The 21,366-nt window shown below is 62.4% G+C and overlaps 2 protein-coding genes across 2 annotated transcripts; both read left to right on the forward strand.

Annotated features, from left to right (window-relative positions):
- Positions 1 to 276: 276 nt before the first annotated feature.
- Positions 277 to 12,807, forward strand: TIE1 (tyrosine kinase with immunoglobulin like and EGF like domains 1; the record flags this gene model as incomplete). The annotated part of the gene is made up of 23 exons (XM_082002995.1): positions 277 to 322; positions 803 to 1,090; positions 4,634 to 4,744; positions 4,854 to 5,009; positions 5,107 to 5,238; positions 5,540 to 5,680; positions 5,886 to 6,014; positions 6,399 to 6,544; positions 6,728 to 6,872; positions 7,138 to 7,296; positions 7,490 to 7,627; positions 7,739 to 8,029; positions 9,099 to 9,389; positions 9,904 to 10,217; positions 10,319 to 10,529; positions 10,684 to 10,794; positions 10,905 to 11,095; positions 11,223 to 11,336; positions 11,501 to 11,571; positions 11,825 to 11,865; positions 11,988 to 12,084; positions 12,332 to 12,431; positions 12,736 to 12,807. The coding sequence occupies 23 exons, from the start codon at positions 277 to 279 to the stop codon at positions 12,805 to 12,807; spliced, it is 3,495 nt and encodes a 1,164-aa protein (XP_081859121.1).
- A 2,531-nt stretch (positions 12,808 to 15,338) lies between these two features.
- Positions 15,339 to 21,360, forward strand: MPL (MPL proto-oncogene, thrombopoietin receptor). Its single transcript, XM_082003146.1, has 12 exons — positions 15,339 to 15,456; positions 17,631 to 17,766; positions 18,109 to 18,284; positions 18,507 to 18,772; positions 18,849 to 19,005; positions 19,156 to 19,285; positions 19,615 to 19,787; positions 19,899 to 20,041; positions 20,196 to 20,355; positions 20,530 to 20,617; positions 20,745 to 20,832; positions 20,929 to 21,360. Exons 1-12 carry the CDS (start codon positions 15,354 to 15,356, stop codon positions 21,115 to 21,117), a joined length of 1,809 nt encoding a protein of 602 aa, XP_081859272.1. The 5' UTR covers positions 15,339 to 15,353; the 3' UTR covers positions 21,118 to 21,360.
- The last annotated feature ends 6 nt before the right edge of the window (positions 21,361 to 21,366 follow it).

Below are 21,366 nucleotides of genomic sequence, written 5' to 3' on the forward strand. Positions count from 1 at the left end.
CCGCTCCTGAGAAGCCGGGTAGCTACCGAGCAAGCGGCAAAGGGGGCACCTCCCTCACTGTGCCCAGGCTATGTGCCAGAGGAGGTGGTCCCAGCTCCCCCAGACGCCGAGCAGCAGGGCGGAGGCGAGATGGGGGACGCGGGCAGGGAGCAGGGGTCCTGAGCCGCCCCTCACGTCGAGCCCCTAGGCAGCTGTGGCCTCCGACTCCGACCCCCGTGGCTGGGACATGCCAGGGATTTTCTGACCTGTGCCAGATTCGAGACACGCTCCAAGGACATGGGACTCCAGGTTTACCTTCTGCTTCTCCTCCCGCGGCTGGCAGGTAAATCGCCCCTTCTCCTCTGCCCCAGGGAGCAGCCCCTGCCCCAGAGAGGCTTGGTGGGACGAGGCAGCTGTGGGAGCTCAGTGGCACCATCGGACAGGGTTTGGAGGAAGGAAACATCCCTTTGTGACCGGCCATTTGGGCGCCTCAGAGGCCAGCAGTGCCCTCCCCTGCCTGCCTCTCCCTGACACGGGGCTGGGGGGCAGCAGTTTGTGGGATGAGACGGGCCCCAGGACCCCTGTCCTGCTGCATGCTTGGCTCATGGCGGGGGGCTGAGCCCATGGGGATCTCCAAAAGGAGAGTGGAAATGCCCACTGTGCCATCCCGATGGGTCTGCACCCGACCTGGCTGTGCTTCGTGGGCTAGGGTGGCAAAAATGTCCTGGAAAGGGGGTGAGATCTGGGTGACGGGGTCTGGCCCTGAGGCAGATAGCTGTGCCGTTGTCCTATCGTGACGTGCCCTCACGCTCCCTCACCCCAGGGGCCATCCTGGACATCACCCTGATCGCCAACGTGCAGAGCTTGTCGCACTCCGACTTCTTCCTCTCCTGCGTCATGGGAGAGCGCGACGTGAGCTACCTGCAGATTGAGCGAGAGAACAAGATCGTGATGACGCACCCCAAGACAGGCTTCCAAAACTACCGCAACCACAGCAACCACGTCCAGGCCAGGGGCTTCTCCATGGCTGACCTGGTGGGGATCCTCTACTGCCTGGGGCGCACCCCGACCGAGCAGGCCAAGGTGGTCTACGTGCACAACAGTCACAACGGTGAGTGGCTGGGGGGGGCGGCAGGCAACCCCCCACCTGCTGGCTGGGTCCACACAAGAGCTACCCGCCCTGTGCTTTGCAATCCCAGTGCCAGCCGGCATCACAGGGGACAGTGGTGACCCATGGGCTACGTTGGGGGTCTGCTGGCACCGTTGGGGTGGAGAGGGGAGGGATGTTCAGCTGGAGGAGTGTGGCCGAGCCCCGCGGAGGTGTGTGGGGACGGGTGGCAGCATGGGCAGCCGGCTGGGCTGGGAACAGCACCCGGCAGCAGGGCAAGGTCCAAGAGGAAGCCGGGCACCGTTGAAGGAGGCAGGGGGGTCTGGGAATCATTAACCAGGGTGGGGGCAGCCCATGGGAGCTGTGCCAGCCTCCTGTCCCCGCTGCAGGCTCCCGGGGGTGAGGTAGCACCGGGGAGCATCTCCAGGAGCCTCCCCAGACGCTTGGCGAGCACCGTGCCGCAGCAGCCCATCGCCACTGCGGCGGTGGGGTCTCCACGAGAGGCCCTGCCAGGGTGCACCGTAGCCCAGGGCGGCGCCGGGCTCTTGTCCTCTCCTCCCATTTTGGGCCATGTGAGCCAAAAGGGCCTCCCCGGGCTGGCCGGCGGCAGGGGTACTGCCCAGGGCAGCACTGTCCCACACTGCCCCCCCGACCTCTGCTCATCCCATGCTGGAGACTTCACAAACTATCAGGATTGAAATTTTCTGTGATAGCGGTTTGCCTCAGGGTGCTGTCTAGCTTTTATTTATAAAGTTTTGGCTAAATCAATCAACCTTTTGCTGAGAATGAGACAAGGGGATTACAAGTTTCCCTGCCTGTTGTAAAACACAGCTTTAGCATATCGTTCTGAGCAGCTCTAGTATCTCCAAGCTGAGGAACAGAGGCTGCCAGTACGGTCCAAGCATCCCCCAAGGAGCAGGGACCAGTCTGCATCCTCAGCCGGAGGCCGGGCCCAAAAATGACAGCAGTTCTATTGGAAACAGCGCCGGCCGGTCCGGGCAAGCAGAGCAACAGAGGCGCCAAGGGAGGAAGGCAGAGGCATCGGGAGACGGCGTGGGGGGTGCGGTCAGCAGTGTGGGGCGAGGAGTGCAGCGTGGGGCTCTGCACCCCCAGATGCCCCCCTCTATAAGCCCCAGGTGAGGTGACAGCTCTGGGGTCCTGCTGGGATGATGGGTCATCCCATGGGAGGGGGTCCCAGACAACGCTCTGCTCCTGGGTCGCCAAAATGCCACTGTGGAGGAGCTGGTCAGTGTCCAGGTTCAAGACCCTGCGGGCGTTACAAATGCCAAAGAGTGGCTGTTTTCCAGGTGCCAAACAAGCTGCTGGTGCTCTGTTTAGTTTAGAGAAGGAGAAGTTAAAAAAAAAAAAAAAAATAGGACGATAGATCAAAGGAAAAAGTAACCAAAAAAATTGCATCTTTGCAGGGGGAGGGAGGGCTGTGTACAGAGCCCACCGGGCAGCTTGGCGAGTACCATCTCTCCTGTTAAGCCCAAGAGCGCACCAAAGCAGGCCAGGGTGATGAAGCAGTGGGTGTGGAACGCTGCTAGAGGAAAGCTGGCATCTCTCAAAAGGTCACGCATGAAGAAGAACACAGGAAGGATGATAAACTTTGGAAGTTTTGCTGTAAAAACACAATAAAACAGACCAAAAAGGTCATGAGGAGCAATTTCAGAAGGGTTTAAACCTGGCAATAACCTATTTTTTAGAATACCCAGAGAGGCCATTGCAGAAAAAACAAAACTTTATTTTTGCGTCCATGTGCACAATAGAGAAGCTGGGGGGACTTCTCAGGGATCTGTCTGAAATGCCAGCACTGATAGCAGGAGGCAGCTAATAAATAGCCGAACGGAGCAGCACGGCATGGCCAGACCGGGCTTGCCGTGAGCAGGGCTGTGCCGGGCGTGAGCAGAGGGCGGGCGGCAAGGCTGCTCACGGACACCAGCCTTTCCTAAAAGCTTTCTGGGTCAGGAGTTACATGCCTGTAAACCCAAACTGGAACCAGGCAAAGTAGTAGAAACTGTAGGAAAGAGTAGAATTTGTGGTTATGTGGTACTTGAGGAAGAGGCAGCATGAGTTTGCAGTGGGAAAGTCTCTGGGGGGGCAGTGGAGAGGATGCTGTGGGTGACCTGGCTGATGCCGCCTGCTCGGGTCTCTGGAAAAAATTAAGAAAATCCCCTTTCAAAGGCTCTTTGGGAGAAACTCTGCACCCAGGGGGTGGCAGGGGTGGTCTCTGCATGGATAAATAACTGACTAAAAGAAAGCGAGCAAGAATAGGAGTTAATCTGTGGTTCTTGTCACGTGGGGAAGTCCCCACCAGCATGGCACGGGGTCTCTGGGGGGACCTGTGCCACTCGTGGTTACAAACAACTGAACAGGCGTCCATGGCTGCTGCTGTCCCCGAGCTGCCCAGGGAGGGATGAGCCCTGTGGGGGGCTGCAGGCACTGCTGACCAGTGGGGGAGCGGTAGATAAAATTCAGCATAGGTAACTGCAAAGTGCTGTGTGGGGTCATGTCACGCTCTCACACTGGCAAGTGAGACCGAGTGAGACAGGATGGTGGCCACATCTGTGTGCCATTTACAAGGGACTGCAAAAATCCTGAGAAAGATCTCAGCTAGAGAGATAATACCTGACTCCGGAGGCTCCTGGGCTGCAAACCGCTGAAGGAGGGGAGGCGGTTCTGGGGAATTACCAGTACACGCAACCTGCGATGCCCTTCCCCGGGCGTCCGCGGTGTGTGCCGCTTCCTCCTGACCTCCGGCTTTGCCGGGGCAGGACACGGGGCTGTATGTGCCATAGCTCCAACCCGGCGCAGCAGCTTTGAGTATGTGCAAGCTGGCAGGCTCCGAGAGCCAGCGCCTGCCTGTGCCCTCTTTTGTGTCTGCCCTGGCCTGGCACACCCAGGGCTTGGTTTGCCAGGCCTTAACATATTTATAGCCGCATTCGTGCTCAAAGCGGGGCTCTGGCTGACTCACATCACTGCTCCGAGAGTTCATTGCTGCTGCACGCCCCAACACCTGGGAAATCAGGAAAACAGCAATGGCAGGGCCAGGACTGAGGACCACAGGGAAGGCAGGAGCAGCTGCTGGTCCCGGTGTGCAGCCCTCCATGCACCGGCCGCCCCTCGCCTGCCCGTGCCGTCGCTGCCTGCAGCTGCTCTGCACCTCCCCGAGCTGGCAGCGGGCAGGGTGCACCGTGCGGAATTGTCCCAGCCGTCACCTCCCCAGCTGCTGCCACCAGCGTGGGGCTGGCGGGCTCGCCAGAGGACAGGGTGCCCCGTCCCACGCCTCGGTGTCTGCCCGCGGGTGCTGGAGGGGCTGGGAAGGGAGCGCTTGTCCCTTGCAGAGGCTCGAGGGGGTCCCAGGTCCCACACGGGGCAGACAGGGAGGTGTGTCATGACGTCCCAGCAGAAACGTGTGGTGGGTGCTGGGCTGCACCAGGGCCATGTTTTGGGGTGGCTGGTCTGGGGGTGCCAGTGCTGCCCTTGGGTGCAAGTGCTCTCGGGCGGCTGACTGCTGCTCAGCCTGCTCCTCTTCCTCCTCCACAGCCCACCTCTTCCCGGTGAAGGCCACGCAGTCTGTGAACGTCGCTGAGCCGGCCACCTTCTCTGCCAGGGTCCTCAAGAGGAAGGAGACAGACGTCATGTGGAAAAGAAATGGCAAGTGGTCCCAAGAGGAGGCGCGGGGCCGGGGCTGCTCCCAGCCAGTGCCTCGCGCTGGCCCCGGGGGGTGCAGGGGGGCCCCAGGTCATCCTCTGCCCCCTTGCAGGCACCTACTACCAGACTACGGACCGGGGCGAGGTACAGGACAACCTTGTCATCCTGACGCTCCCCAATGTCAGTGTGAGCGAAAACGGGGTCTACAGCGCCACGTTCATGGGGGACAGCCCTCTGTGGAGTGCCTTCTACCGCCTGATTGTGAGAGGTGAGCAGGGCCCTGGCTCCCCGGGATGCGGGGACAGGCGGCCGTACCCAGCCCCCCAGCCTGGTGCCAGCCTGCGCCCCCTCCGCTCTGTCCGCAGCCTGCCCTGCGAAGAAATGGGGCCCATCCTGCGAGAAGGACTGCCCCAACTGCCTGAACGGTGGTGTCTGCCACGACCACGTTGGCGAATGCATCTGCCCTCCGGGGTTCATGGGCACCCGCTGCGAGCGAGGTAGGTGCCAGGCTGCCTGGCAGCAGGAGCTGTGCCCGGGGCGTGCATGGGGGCCCCACTGCGTCCCCAGACCTGGATACCATAGCCAGAATCTCTGTGTGCATCTCCAGTGCCTCCCTGCCCATGGTGCCCCTTGTTTACGGAGCGGGGTGGGACCATCCGCCTTCTCAGCAGGACATGGCTTCTGTACCTGCTCAGGGTGGTGATATGGGGCTCGGGGAGCCGGAGCCGGTACCATGCCACGCACAAGCCGTGCATGGGCAAACGGTGCCTCAGGGCTGACCACACTTGTATTTTCCAGCCTGCCGGGAAGGCCAGTTTGGCCGCAACTGCCAGGAGACTTGCCAGAAAACCCAGGGCTGCCAGGGGCTGAGCTTCTGCCTGCCGGACCCCTATGGCTGCTCCTGCGCCTCGGGCTGGAGCGGCTCCCGCTGCAGCCAAGGTATGGGGACATGGACGTCCGCATCGCCCATCCAACCTGGGCTTCCTCCAGGACACGTGCAAACCTCTCCCAGCCTGGGAGTTGGTGTGGGCTGAGCAGTGCTGCTGCCTGTGCCAGCTGCCCGCCGTCTCTGCGTCCACGGTCCTGTGCCGTGCCAGCCCTGTGCCACGGCCAGGGGTAGCAGCAAGGTCTTCTCTTCCCACAGCCTGTCCCCCGGGATACTATGGCCCTGACTGTGCCCTGGGGTGTGCCTGCCGAAACGGAGGCAGCTGTAACCGCTTCAGTGGCTGCATCTGCCCAGCGGGCTGGCACGGGCAGCACTGCGAGAAGTCAGGTGAGGCTGGCACGGAGCTGCAGTGGGTTTCTGTCCCGCACCCTTGGGTGGGCTCTGGCTCCTTCCTCACCAGTGGCTGAGGGGGCCGTTGGCTACTGGCCTCACCAGCCAGCTCAGCAGCCCGTCTTGCCTGCAGAAATAGCCCCAACCCTGTGGAAACAGGGTACTGCAAGGGGAGCATCTAGTCCCCTCCGCCAGGGTTAGCTGTGCCGAGAGAGTGGCCAAGCCCAGTATGTGGGGTGGGGATCGGGGCTAGACTGCAGTGCCCAGCACTGGCTTCTTGGCACCGGGGTCCGGCTGCAGCCAGGACTGGGGAAAGGGGCCAGCCTCTCTCATGCTTGGGGGGGAGCGGGGCCAGTGCTAACGCTGATCTCTCTGTGCCAGACCGATTCCCCCAGATCATCCAACTGGCCTCAGAGCTGGAGTTCAACCTGGGCTCAGAGCCCATCATCAGCTGTGTGGCCACTGGCAACCCACTGCCCACCAGCGACAGCGTGGAGCTGCGCAAGGCCGACGGCACTGTGCTCAAGGTACCCAGTCCCCATCACTCCGTGCCCTCGCCCCACTGCCATTCCCACACATTGGCCCCCACTTGCATTGCTGGCTCCCCAAAAAAGCACCCATCTCCCCACCAGTCTGCTGGGCAACTCCAGGCTGGTGTGGGGAGCCAGGGGGCTGAGCCGAGGGGCTGATGGCACCCTGTGTGCCCACAGCTCATCAAAGCCATCATTGAGCCAGGGCAGATCACCTGCGAGTTTCAGGTGCGGCGCTTGACAAAGGATGACACAGGGCTCTGGGAGTGCCGGGTCTCCACAACGGGGGGCCAGGACAGCCGGAAAGTCAAGGTCAACATCCGAGGTGAGGGAATCGCAGCAGCACGAGTGGGATGAGCCGGGGTTGCTGGGGGAAGCTGATGGCATGGCGTGGCAATGCCAAACCTCCCCTCTCCCCCCACTGGTCTGGTTGCCACTCACCGTGTGCCGTAGTGCCAACAGACGGGTTTGGGTTGTAATGAAAGACTTCCCTGACAAAGCTGGAAGGAACCAAGCAGTGGTAGATGTACCCACGCTCTGCTCCTCGTTGTTCCCAGTCCCACTGATGTCATTCCCTCCTTCATACCCAGTGCCGCCAGCACCCCTGAGCCCCCCCCGGCTGCTGGCCAAGCAGAGCCGCCAGCTCGTGGTGTCACCCGTGGACTGCTTTTCTGGTGATGGACCCATCATCTCCATCAAGCTGCTCTACAAGCCCAAGGACGACACCTCGGCTTGGTCATCCATTGTGGGTATGTGTCTGCCAGGGACTGGGGAGAAGAGGTAGGACCTGGGCGGGAGGGGACAGCTGCCCCAGCCAGTGAGGGTCTGGGGCAGGCAGAGGTCTCCATCCCAGGCCCCCTGTGGTGATGCTGGGGAGGACGCTGGTGGCAGGGCAGACTGTGGGTCATGAGCATGTCTCTGACATGTCCTCTTGGCCAACAGTTGACAACAGTGAGAACATCACCCTCATGAACCTCCGGCCGGTGACTGCCTACATTGTCAAGGTGCAGCTGAGCCGGCCAGGGGACGGCGGGGAGGGCAGCAAGGGGCCTGAGGCCGTCATGGTAACCGAATGCCTTGGTGAGCACCCATCTACCTCACCCTGACCCTACCCCTAACCCTGCACAGTGTAGGGTCTACAAAGCCCTGAGGCTGACGTGCTGTGAGGTTTTGCTTCCTTTTTGTCCGCAGAGCCCACAGTCAAGCCTGTGATTGAAGGCTGGTCCATAGAGGAGAAAAACACGCTTCATGTCAACTGGAAATTGCCAAGTAACCATGAGCCGGCACATGGCTTCATCGTTCACCTCTTCGACTCAGCGAGACGGCTGATCTGTGAGAAAAACATCACATCCATCTCCGTGCTCTCTGCCCGAATTGGGGACCTGGAGTTCAACAAGGAGTACGGGCTGGAAGTGCTGGTCTACCACTGTGCCAGCCTGGGGCCTGCGTCCGACCTCTACAAAGTCATGATCAACAGCAAAGGTGAGTCCAGCAGCACACAGGGAATTATTACAGGGAATTACAATGATAAATCAGTTGTAAATGTAACAGTGACCATCCCCATGTCCGGCTGCTTTTGTATCCCATCTCTGATAGCACATGAACAGCTGCTTGGGGGAAAATGGGTCCTCCTTTCCCCACTAGATCCTGTAGCCTCCAGGACCAAGCAGCTGATAAACATCCTAAGCTGAACATGTCACTCAGGCCATCACAAGTGGCGCTCACAAACAGATCTGTCCTACGCACCCTTGCCCAAGCCCTGATGGGCTTGTCTATACTTGTGACCTTTACAACATCCTGTAGCAACATGTTCCTCGATATAATTATACATTGCATGAAAAATTTATTTCCCTTTGGTTCACTTTAACCTCGCTGCCTGGTAGTTTTGCTGGACAATCACTAGGGCTTGGGGAGATCTGCAGCCCCTCCTGGGGTCATGCACACACATGCAGACCCCCACATGGTTGGGAGACCATGGGGAGGTGCAGCATCAGCCTGACCAGTGTTTCTGGCAACCAAGGGGGAAGGAGTGCACAAGGCTTTCAGTGAGGCTCAGTGCTGGCTACTGCGTATTGGGAGGGTTGGTGGGCATCAGGCTCGGAGGATGTGAGGGTTTCTCCATTTGCTGCTTGTAAAAGCTTTGTGTGATTTGGGGATTTGGGTTTAGGGGTGTGGGCAGGATGGAGAAGGCTCAGAGGAGGTGGTGGGAATGATAAGATACTCAAAACTTGCTGTGTGTGAGGGAGGGTTGAAGAAAGAAAATATCAATACAGAGACGTCTACCTTGATGGTCCCTGAGGCTGGGAGCATTTGTGGGTGCAGTCCTGCCCCATTGTTGTACCCAGAGAGCCACTCCTGGCCCCACTCCTGGTCCAGGGTCCTCCTCCTGCCTCCACCTAAGCACAGGCCAGGGGGCTCTGGAAGTTCCTCAAACCTGGCATAGCTTTGGTTGCCATTGCTATCCATGAGGTCTGGTCCTCAAGCAACCACTCAGCCCCTGCAGTGCCAGGAGCCCTGTCCTGGGGCTGACACTCTCCTCTCCTTGTCCCAGGGCCCTCCTCCCCACGGTCACTCTCGGCAGAGTCTATGTCTGACACAGCCATCAGGCTCTCCTGGCAGGTCCCTGAGTACCCCAACGGGGGCATCACCAAGTACATCGTGGAACTGCAGCAGGTGGGGGGCACCAGCGAGCCCCAGTGGATTGACACCGACAGCGGCGCCGAGACCACCAAGATCGTTGGGGGCCTCAACGCTAGCACCAGCTACCAGTTTCGCGTTCGGGCCAACTCCCATGTCCCAGGGGAGTGGAGCCAGCCTGTGAAAGCCAAAACCCTGGGGGACGGTGAGTGGGGTGTCCCAGCAGGCAGGAGGCTCATGGGCCTGTTGGAACTTGGGCTTAGCATCTGGGTCATCAAAGAGTGACCAGAACAGCTCTGAATCAGCAGCCCAAACCCAAAACACTCGTGAGTGTCTTCAGACACCCTGCTCCTCCTAGTCCTGATGGGGCAGGGGTGGCATGGTGAGAGCATGGCACCTGCAGAGTGGCTCTGCCTTGACCAGAGGGTGTTGTGACGTCTGAGGAGCTAGAGGAGCAGGGCAGAGCCAGCACAGGAGGAGTTGGTGGCTGGACCAGAGCTGGTTGGAGGTCCAGAAACCGGTGGGTTCAGTGACAGGGCCCAGGCAGTGACACCCTCACCCCTGTCCCTCCATGGTCCCAGGAGCCTGGGATGCAGTTGTAGTGTCTTCATGGGATTCCGGGGTGCCAAGAAAGGGCTGTCATCTTGGTGTTTGGCCACCTGTGCAGCCTGGGCAGGGCTCAGCCACAGACCATGACCCTCCAACCCTCCTTTCGGCAGGAGCGCTGAGCGTGCCACCCAGCCTGGGCAGCCAGAGCACCAAGCAGGCAGGAATAGACCAGCAGCTGCTCTTGGCCATTGTCGGCTCCGTGTCCGTCACCTGCCTCACCATCCTCTTTGCCCTCCTGGCGCTTTTCCTCATCAAGAAGAATTTTTTCCACCGGCGCCGCACCTTTACATACCAGTCTGGCTCGGTGAGTGCCACCTGCCCTGCCAGGACCGTGTCCCCAGCTCCCCACGTCCCAGCCCGATCCAGGTCACGCTCCATAGCCTCCAGTCCGGATGCAGCCAGACCTCACTTCCACACGGAGAGGGTGCGGAGCCCGCCCTTGCCCACAACGCCTGCCCTGCCGGGACTGCCGCGCGGGCAGAGGGGTGCCCGGTGCCTCTAACCTCACCCGCTCCCATCTGCCAGGGGGAAGAGACCATCCTGCAGTTCAACTCAGGGACCCTGACCCTGACGCGCCGGCCCAAGCCACAGCCTGAGCCCCTCAGCTACCCCATCCTGGAGTGGGAAGACATCAAATTTGAGGACATGATTGGGGAGGGCAACTTTGGGCAGGTCATCAGGGCCATGATCAAAAAGGATGGCCTGAAAATGAACGCAGCCATCAAGATGCTGAAAGGTGAGCGGTGCAGGGAGATGGGCAGGGTGGGCTGCGGAACACAGCTGCACCCTGGGCCATGCTCAGGGCTGAGAACGGGCAGGAGCCGTCAGTGGCGGAACAGAGGAAGGGCCCTTGTTGTAGGACTGAGGCGTCCATCCCTTCTTGCTTCCAGAGTTTGCTTCAGAGAACGACCACCGGGACTTTGCTGGGGAGCTGGAGGTGCTGTGCAAACTGGGCCATCACCCCAACATCATCAACTTGCTGGGTGCCTGTGAAAACAAGGGTGAGGGCTGTCCCACTGTCCCCTCCCCTCCGCCCCATAGCCCCTGCCCAGCTGTGTATTCCTCTTTGCTGGGGAGAGCCCCATGCACCCAACCTCCTCCTGCCCCCCAGGCTACCTGTACATCGCCATTGAGTATGCTCCCTATGGAAACCTCCTGGATTTCCTCCGCAAAAGCCGAGTCCTGGAGACGGACCCGGCCTTTGCCAAGGAGCATGGCACTGCCTCCACCCTCACTTCCCAGCAGCTACTACAGTTTGCTTCAGACGTGGCCAAGGGGATGCAGTACCTGAGTGAGAAGCAGGTATATCCCCAGGAAGGTCCCCAGAGCATCCTTCCCCTGGGGTCTGGGGACTCCCCATCAGGGCACGAGACCCCTGGGGCCAGCAGGAGGGAGCATGTGGCTCCTGATGACCAGTGGCCCCTTTCAGTTCATTCACAGGGACCTGGCAGCCAGGAATATCCTGGTGGGAGAAAATCTGGCCTCCAAGATTGCCGACTTTGGCCTCTCCAGAGGGGAGGAGGTCTACGTGAAGAAGACGATGGTGAGGCAGGAGCGAAGCATCTCTATGGGGCCTGCAGCGATGCGGTGGGGAGGACCCCCACCATCAGTGGGAACAACCCACAATGCTGGGACCGGCTGGGTCACGGCTGCCCTCCTTCCACAGGGCATCTCCCCTCCCCTGACGGTTGTGCTCTGTTTCCCTAGGGGCGCTTGCCAGTTCGCTGGATGGCCATCGAGTCCCTGAACTACAGCGTGTACACCACCAAGAGCGATGTGTAAGTCCTGCAGGCAGAAGCACCGGGGCTGGGGCATGGCCACGGCCGCCTCCATCCCTCTCCGGGGTGGTCAGTGCAGCGATGCTTTTGCTCTGGGTGCTGCAAGGGCAGGAGATGATGGTGGTGCATCTCTCGGGGGAGCTGCTGGCTCGGTCCGAGCCCTGGCTGCCCCCTCCACCCTGGGCTTTGCCTTGTGCCCGGCAGTGGGGCACAGCTGGGGGCTCCATCACAGCCTCGGCTCCTGCCCTTTCAGGTGGTCATTCGGCGTCCTTCTCTGGGAGATCGTCAGCTTGGGTAAGGCTTTTCTCTGTTCCCTGCCTCTGCTTGGGTCCCTGCAGGTCTGGTCCTCCTGCGGCTCCAGAGGGGACACCCAGGGACTGTTCCCGCTGCAGCCAGCTGTGTGTCTCTGGCTGCAGGGGGAACACCGTACTGTGGGATGACGTGCGCTGAGCTCTACGAGAAGCTGCCCCAGGGCTACCGCATGGAGAAGCCGCGCAACTGCGATGACGAGGTGTAAGTGGGCAGAGAGCCCTGGCTGATGGCCACACCCATGTTCCCCTGGCCCTGCTGCCCAGGGGCTCCCAGTAGGTCCTTCTGGTTCCCCTCTGCACTGTGGCTGGTGGATGAGCTGGGGTCCCACACCCCAAACACCCTTCCTGGGCTTTAGTTTCCCACGTGCTTCCCCCGATCTGCTAGAAGCAGCTTTCCTGCCCCCTTTCCCCCCATGCACACTGACCCACTGCCAGCTCTCTGCCCACAGGTATGAGTTGATGCGGCAGTGCTGGCGCGACCGCCCCTACGAGCGCCCACCCTTCGCCCAGATCTCCATGCAGCTCATCCGCATGCTGGAGGCCAGGAAGGTGAGTGGCAGCGGCAGCAGGGCTGGGCGCAGGGCGCCTGCGTCACTCCGGCTCAGTGGGAGGGATGCCCGCTCTGCACAAGGCTGGCCCGAAAGCTGGAGCATCCCTTGGGCTCAGGGAGGACATCCAGCAGCATTCCCTGTGTGACCCCCTCCATGCATGGGGGTAACCCCAGGATCACTGTCTGGATGTGGGGACCCCCGTCACCTCCCCCCAGGGTGCAATGCCCACTAGTGCGCCAGTGGGGACAGGAGGGAGACAGGGACACCATCACGACCAGCTCCTGACTGGTGTTCCCTCACAGGCCTACGTGAACATGGCCCTGTTCGAGAACTTCACCTACGCAGGGATCGATGCCACCGCCGAGGAAGCGTGAGGCTGCGCTGGCACCGTGCAGAGGGGGAACACTGACCCCAGCCTGCTGGGACAGTGCTGTGGGGATGAGGGGCTGCCTGTCCCCAAACGGACAAACACCAGTGCCCTTTCCCAAAAGCGCCTTCCCCACTGCAGGACTGCACCGTCCCCTCCCTGTCTGCCCCCCAGTGTGTGCTGGACACACTGGCACGTGACCAGCCACCAACATGGCTCCACACTGCTGAGGGACGCGCTGGGATGGCCCCCGAGGACAAGTGCCAGCAGGGTCTTTGCAGCAGAGCGGGCAGGAGAGGGGCTCTCAGGAGCCAGGATGCTGCCACCTCTGCCCGCAGACACAAATGCCCAAGCTTCGGGGCGAGAGGGGAAGCAGTGTCCTGGCAGCTGCCTGTCCTGCAGCTTCTGGGCCCGAAATGGCACCAGCGGGGCTGCAAGAATTGCTGCTGGCGTGGGCTGGGGCCACCCTGGCGGGTGCAAACGGACAAGGGTGCAAAGGGACAAGGGACAGTGTTGGCTGTGCACAGCCTCCAGCTCTGCAGTAACCCTTTGGAGGTGCCAGCTCTGCCTTACGGACAATAAATGTAGTGCAACAGGCAGCCGGGTCCAGAGGAGGGGTGGTGGTGTCCCAGCTCTGCCCCACTGATGGCACAGGGGAACAGGATACGGGGCCTCAATGGTCTGCTGCCACGGTGGACACTCCTTGGGATCCTGCCCCCATTGGCATCCTCTGACCCAGGGATGCCCCAGTGCCCCAAGACAAGCCACAGGTCTCATCATGCCGTGGGGATGGATTTTCTTAGTATCCAACTGGGATCTCCCCTCCCCCCCCTGCAATTTAAGACTTTGTCCTGTACCCCAGGGATACGGAGAACAGACCGTGTCTTTCCTCTGTGCAGCTGCGTCTCACATGCATGTTCCTGCAGCTTTCCCTCGGCCGGCCGCTCTTCACGGGGACAGCCCCGCTCCTCCAGCCACTCCCAGCAGGGCTGTGTGGCTCCGTGCCCTTCCCACCCCAGCACTGCACCGAGCCGTCGGGTAATTTCCCACGTCTTGCGAAGGGACTGCCGTGTTTGACCAGCCTGCTCGGATGCGTGCCGCTGGGGCATTTCTCACAGGTGCCAGTCCCCCGAGCTTCACCTGGGCTCTGCACTGACCCTCCCATGGCAGCTCCTGCCCCAGGCTGTGGTCCCTCATCCCGCACTGCTGCCGTTTGTTATATTGACAGTGGGTGGGCTTCATCTCTGTTGGCTTCAGCTTGCTAAGCCCTAGGTGTGCCATCCAGCTGTCCATCTAGCCATCTTCTGTGGTTTGCGGGAAGCAAGGGCTGCTCCTCTGGAGCCCAGTATCCCAGCCCAAGGTAGGGGCATTTGCCCTTCTGGGCAAGAGTCTTTTTTCCTAAGAAGGTGTTTCAACTCTGTCAAGAACTTTTTGATTTCCCATTCTGACCTCCAGTGCTCTTTGGTGACAACTGCAACCATTAGTAAGCAACTTCTTTGCCCCATCACTGAGGTCCCCAGTGAAATGGTGATGGGGACTGGGCCTCACAGGCAGCCTGACGTGTGCCACCACCTCTGCACCTCTGCTGCTGGCCAGGAACAGCGCCTGAGGCAGCGTCATCAGCCCTGCTCAAACCAAAGGCTTTCTGCTTTTTGCTTCCCTGACGGCAAAGGCCAGTAGCCAGATGGAGAAGGAAGTGGGACTGGTTTGACAAAATTTGACTGTGACAAACTGGTGCTGGCTGTACCCACCTCCCCTCCATACCCCCCGGTGCTGTCCCTGGCTGCTGCAGGGCAGGGAGACACCAACTCACCCTTGGCGCGGTGAGGACGCGTGTGCGAGCGGTGCCTCGCGCCCTGGCTGGTGCTCGCCAGGCTGTGCCGCGGTGCTGCGCCCCCGCAGGGTGGGACACCCCTCTGGCCGCCCGTGCCGAGTGGTGGTGGTGGATTGGCACAAGGTTGAGCATGCCTGTGGGATCCCACCACGGTGGCCCTGCTCCTGCACCAGCACCACTAGCATCTGTGTGGGCGCTGCCAATTCCCCCCGTGCCGGCAGCTCTCCTCCCAGCACAGCCACGGGGATGGTGTCACCGGGCCGTGCAGAGCAGACCCAGCGCGCACCAGTGCCAGGCAGCACAGGGCGGGACGGAGCCAGAGCAGCCGCCCCGTGCCCCATGCTCCCGCAGCCCCCGGCACCCTGCCCTGCCCTGCCCTGCCTGCCCGGCACAGGGGCCTCCCTGGTTTCTCAGGGGTTGTTTTTCTTCCTACTCCAGCCTCCCGGCGTGCCGGTAGCCACAAGGGCAGGACGTGCCGCCTATCTGATAGGAGCAGTCTCTCTTGGCACTGCAGCTGGCGGCAGGGGGGCCGCGGCATGGTGGTTTCGGGCACGGGGAAGTGCCGGCAATGGGGAAGGGGGGAGCCTCCAGCCAGGCTTCCTGAGCTGCACAGCCACCACTTCCCAGATAAAGGTATCACTCAGAGGAGCTGCAGCAGCTGCCGGGGCACTGGGAAGGGCTGAGCACGGCACGCGCAGCCCCGGCACACGGAGTGCGGGATGGCAGCCTGCCTGCGCCGAGGCTGGCTGCTCTCGCTGCTCCCTGCCATTCTGCTCAGCCTCCACAGCCCAGCGTCGGCCCCCCAGCCGGTGACATCCCAAGGTAAGGTCCTTGGGGCCATTTTCTCCCCCAAAGGATGGACCAGAGGGGAGCTGGCATGCCAGGTGTGGGCAGCTAGCACCCACCAGAAGCCAAAATTTGCAGGGTTGGGGAGGAGGGATGCCAGAAGCGGGGGAGGGGGGATGTTCAGGTTGGACAATGGAGCCTCTCTTCTCACCCGTGGGACACTCTGGGGTGCCCAGAGCAAAGGGATGTCCCTGTTCTCTGCAGGCAGGATGGGGCAGCCCCTGAGTGCCCCTTTGGGATGGCAGCCTGGGGCTCCCAGTCCCATGCAGGTAGCAGAGGGGCTCCCCGCTCATCAAAAGTTCTTGGAGTTACGATGACGAGGGCCTGAGCAAAATTCAAGCTAGCATCTGACGGCACGGCTCTGCACTGCGAGTAGCACAGTGGCACTGCCAAGCTAATCCCGATGCTCCCACGCCAGCCTTGCCGTGATCTTACTGCCCCGCTGAGCATCCTTGGTTCAGCCGGTAGCTGGCCCCAGCCTGGCTCCTTGCGCCTGGCAGAGCCACTTCCCAGCTTTTTCATTTCAGGCCTGTCCACACTTTCTTTGAGCCCCTCCTTAGCCCTTTTAACGCTTTCTATAATACCATAAAAAGCATTAACTGAACAAAATCTCCTGCTTGCCTCTCCAGCCCCACCCCAGTTCTCCAGCTTCAGCAGGCTCAGCAGCACATTTGTGTCACCTCCATAGGGGCAGTGGGAGGAAGGACGAGGCTGGGCTCATCTTCCCTCTGCCAACAGCCTCTGCGACATGCCAGCTTGGCAGTGCGCTGCCCGAGCGTGGCTGATGAGGGCTGCAGAGCTGTGCGGCCGCTCTTCCTAGGAAACGGCCTGCACCCAGCAAAGCTGCTCTGGTAACCCACGGGGTCAGCGTGGCCTCCCACCGATGCCATGGGTCCCTGTGCCACTGGGCTGCTGGGACCTGGCCACCTCATCCCCTGGTGCTGGGAGCTGGGAGAGTCACAGAGCCAGCTTGAGGCCTGGGGTGGGGGCAACAGGGTGCAAAAGGGGAAGAGCAGGTGGGGAGGCTATGGGCTGTGAGGAGGGGACGTGGGCTGGGGGAGGAAGGCAACACAGGGCTGGGAAAGGAGGAACAGGGCTGGGAGGGTCATGGCAAGGGAAGGGACAGGGAGAGCAAGGGGACACCAAGAAGGTGGCAAGAACATCTGAGGACTGTCCCTTATTCTTTGACCAGGGTGGGCTCAACTGGCAGCACAGAGGGTACATAGCAGAGAACGTATGCACTCAGCACATGCAGCAGCGCTGGGCACTGGCAGACTTGTTGTGGGGTCCTGCAGCTGGGGGCAACCCCAGGAGAAGGGGGCACATCCCAGGAGGAGGAGGAGGAGGAGGAGGAGGCATGGAGCAGGTCCCAGGGCAGAGGTAGTGGGGGAGAAGGGAATGCTGGAGCAATGCTGGGGGCAGTGAGGACACCCCTCTGCTTCACATATCTGCATCTTGGGGATGTCCCCTTTTCCCTGACAATGGGGACAGGCCCCCATGTGCCAGAAAAGCCACCAGTGCTTGGAATGGAGATCCTGCAGGGTGTGATGCTCAGTTCATCCCAGTTCATACCCACAACAGGGAGGGTGTCTTCCTAAGTGGGGCAGAGAAACCCACAGCCCCCAAGCAGTCCCTGGGCCAGGGTTCAAGCATCCTCCCCCTGCTCAGGACTGCATACCCCCACGCCACCCCGAGGCCCTTTCCCTCTCCCCGGGACTCTACTCCTCCTTATCTAGCTTCCGTGCACCTTCCGGCATGAGCAGGGCAGGGGTGCTTCCCCCGATCGCTGGGGCCAGGCCCCAAGCCCCCCTCTGACCACAAGGCTATTTTGGGATGTTTGTTTGTCCCGAAGGACCCCGCGTGCCGAGGAGGCAGGAGCAGTGGGGCTGGCTGGTGGGGAGCCCTGCCGCCAGCCAGGACCCTGCTGTGAGCCAGCAGCCAGCACACATGCTGTGTCCCTCCCCTCCACGCCAAGCTGGCAGAGGTCATCCGTGCCACAGCCACGTCCACGTGCATGCCCACGCTGCCCCAGGTGCCTGCATGGACTGGCCTCAGAGGCAAGCTGGCCAGCAGGCACAGGGTGGGGGGATGCAGGTGGGACAGAAACGGGTTTGTGCCCAGGGGCTTCTTCATGCCCATGCTCCTCCCAGACGCTGCACTGCTGGCAGGGGTGCCTGAAGACATCCTCTGCTTCTCCCGCTCCTTCGAGGACCTCACCTGCTTCTGGGATGAGGAGGAGGAGGAGGCGGCGAGCAGGACATGCCACTTCTACTACTGGTACAGCAGGTAGGAGGCAGTGGGGACAGCCAGCCTCCCCCTTGCCAGCACAGAGAGCAGCGGGGTCAGGGTGCCGCAGCTTTCCGTGCCATCCCAGTGGCTCCCAGCTGCAAGGAGAGATGGTTGGAGAGCCGATGGGAGATACATAGCAGCCACCACACACCCTGTGACAGGGCTGGGACCATGGCTGTCCCTCAGTCCCATGGGGATGGTGCCCTGCAGTGCATGGGGGCACAGAGAAGGAGCTAGTGACACCAGGATCTTGGTTCCATGCCCCAGATCCCCTCTCCTCCAGCCTGGCTCCAGGCAGGAGGCATGGGGTGCTGCAGGACCCCACTCTCCATTCCTCAGGGATGTGCCCACAGCGTGCGCAGTCTCCACGTGGCACTGTGGGGCCGGCAGGACACGGCACGTCTGTGTCTTCCCCAGTCAGAATGTGCGGCTCTTCGCCCAGCTCCACCTCCGCGTCCTGGATGCCACCACCAACCAGACCAAGTACTGGCGAGAGCTCAGCGTGGACGCAGTGGGTGAGTCCATCCCACCAGGCAATACCTGTGTGACACCAGGGCAGTCCCCAGGCCTGGATCCCCTGCCCTTCTCCCTGCCCCTGTGCCGTCTGCGGGGGGCTGGCAGCACCCTGGGCACAGAAGTAATCCTGGGGGGACCGCCAGGTGTTCCTCAGAAGGACATGAGGGTACCCGGACAGGGGCTGCTGCAGGAGGGCAAACGCCATTGCACCTTCCCCACAGGTCTCATTGCCCCCCCGGCAAACATCACGGCCCGCTGGGCTGGGGCTGCGGGGCAGCTCTATGTGTCGTGGCAGCCACCGCTCGCTGACTACCTGAACTTCTTCCTCTATGAGGTGCGGTGCTGCCCTGCCAGGTCCCCAGAGATGCCCTGCAGCACCGCGTTGGACCCCGGCGGACAGCACCCCGGGGACCCCTCCAGCCAGCCAGCTGTCAGCACCCACACACCCATGGCCGGCGCAGCCACAGCCTCCCTGGGAGCGGGGCAGGTACATAGAGGGGCCAGGGACAGGCAGGGGGATTCAGGGGCCGCAGCTGCTCCCCAGCCTGGTCCCTCTCCTGCAGGGGCTGGTCCAGGCCAACACCTGGGTGGTCCTCCGGGACCTGCAGCCGGGGGTGAAGTACCACATCCAAGTGCGCAGCAAGCCCGACGGCACTTCCATGGATGGCGTGTGGGGGCCCTGGTCACAGGCAGTGGCTGCGGAGACGCCCCGCTCCTCCGGTGAGCAGCCTTCCCCACTGCTGGGGTGCTGGTGGGCACACCTGGGGCTGTGAGGGGTGGGAGTCCTGGGGTAGGCCAGGTGCAGCACCCAGGTTTTACAGGGCCCAGGGGGAAGCAGCCCCCTCCGTGCCCTGGCTCTCACCTGCCCAGGAGACATCAGGCTATTCTGTAGCACCCCTGACCTGCAGTACGTGCGCTGCGAGTGGAGCTGGGACCCCACAGAACCCCACGGCTCCCACCAGCTCTTCTACCGGCCACCTCCGAGCAGGGCTGGCACAAGGTAAGGGGCATGGCAGGGACACAAGGCTCAAGCCGAGAGGCGGCACATCTCAGGGACTGCTGGCCCTACTCTGTGTCCCATGTCCTGCACCATGCCACTGGGACTGTTGCCCTGCCCTGCTCTACCACCATCGACCTCACACCTCCTCACTGCCGCCCCAGTCATGCTGCCCCTCTGACTACGGGCAGCACTGGCTGTCCTTGGCAAGGGCCGGAGGAGTGAGGCAGCACTGGCTGCAGGGACGGGGTGGCTCCAGAGCAGGGCTGGCAGCAGGCAAGGGGAGCAGGGCCACCACGGTGGGGCTGACTGGCTCCCCGCTCCCTGCTCAGGGAAGACACATGGCAGCAGTGCGAGGAGGCAAGCGTGGGGGTGCAGGGCACCCACGCCTGCACCTTCCAGCCCAGGGCTGGCAGCGCCATCTCTATCCTGGTGAATGTCACCCGTCCCCACGCACCACCCACACTCAGCTACTTCAAGGAGCCCTTCTGGCTGCACCAGGCTGGTGAGTGCCAGCACCGCTGCAGCCCCTGCCCTCACCCATGCCTGGCTGCCAGGGGACAGAGCAGGGTAGGGTCCCTGGCCCATGGCAGTGACACGTCCTCATCCCCAACAGTGCTCACAGATGCCCCACAGCTTGTGCAGGCAACAGTGGCACAGGGCCGGCTGAGCCTGCAGTGGCTGCCACCCCTGGAGATGCTAGCAGAGCAGCTGGACTACCAGGTCCGCTACGCTGTGGAGAACAGCCATGACTGGAAGGTAGAGCACGGCTGGGGATCCCCTGAGCAGCCCTACCCACCTCTGCTGCCAGCACATAGCCCGCACGGGGTCAGACAGGGCTGACCCGCACCCCAGCACTGCCCCTCAGCTGCCCAGCAGTAGCCATTGTCTCCAGCTCAGCTCTGCCCCACAGGTCCTGCAGGTCCCACGGGCAGCCAGGAAAGAAGTCCTGGACCTACGGCCAGGTGCACGCTACCATGCCCAGGTGCGGGCCCAGCCCAGCGGGCCATGGTACCAGGGCAGCTGGAGCGCCTGGTCCAAACCTGTTGTGGTTGACGCCATGGTTGACGTGGGTAAGGTGCAAGGCAGGAGAAGAGGCTACGGCCAGAGGAGCCACGCGGCTGAGGGCAGGAGGCCGAGGGTGCTGGAAATGGGATGGGAAGCGCCAGGCAGTGACGGGGCTGTGAAGGGCTCGGTGGTGTGGGTCTGGGGAGGGCTGCGGTCCCAGCGCTCCTCCTCCAACACAGGCTGGGTCATCCCGAGCGCTACGGTGGTGCCGCTGCTCTTCACAGGAGTGCTCCTGGGGCTGCGGTGCACCTTCCCCTCCCTCTACAGGTAAGGGCTGTGCCTGGGGCGGCGGGCGGGGGAGGGGTCCAGCAGCAAGCCCGTACACCCTGCCTGGGGGGCATCAGGGCACCCCAGGAGCGGGGTTTGCCTTCGACACACCCTTCCCCGCACCCAGCAACGTGAAGCAGAAGCTCTGGCCCCCCGTCCCCGACCTGCACCGCGCCCTGGGCAGCTTCCTCCACGAGAGCGGCAAGCACGGCCAGGTGAGGGGGCCGGGGCAGGGCCCACCACGGCTGAACCCCCGCCGGGGCTGCTCCAAGGGCCGCCCCCACCGTGCCCCTTCTATGTGTCCCCCCCAGGCCAACGCCTTCTACAAGCAGCCGCCGGAGGAGGCTGTCCTGCCCTGCCTGCTGGAGGTGCTGCCCGGCCCGCGGGGGGAGGCGGGCGCGCCGCCGGCGGAGCACGCTGCCGGCCGGCTGCCCAGCACCGACATCGCCAACCAGTCCTATCTGCTCATGAGCGGCTGGGAGCCGCGCGGGCCGCCCTGAGCCGCGGCCCCCACCCTGACATAAATGAGACGCACAACCGCCCGGCCTCCAGCCTCCTCTCTCCTTCCCGGCTCGCCGGCCCCTGGGCCCGCAGGGCAGCGGAGCTGCACTACCCTCCCGCCCCGCTCCCCACCACCCGGCCGCTAGCGGCACGCGCAGCCGCCCGGCGGGCAGAGCCCCGCCCCACCCTGCGGTCGAGCCAATCGCGGCGCCGCGCGCAGTGGTCGCCATGGCAGCGCGCGGCGGTTG

This window comes from Phaethon aethereus (genome assembly GCF_964289735.1).
Source record: "Phaethon aethereus genome assembly, chromosome: 8".
Lineage (NCBI taxonomy): Eukaryota > Metazoa > Chordata > Aves > Phaethontiformes > Phaethontidae > Phaethon > Phaethon aethereus.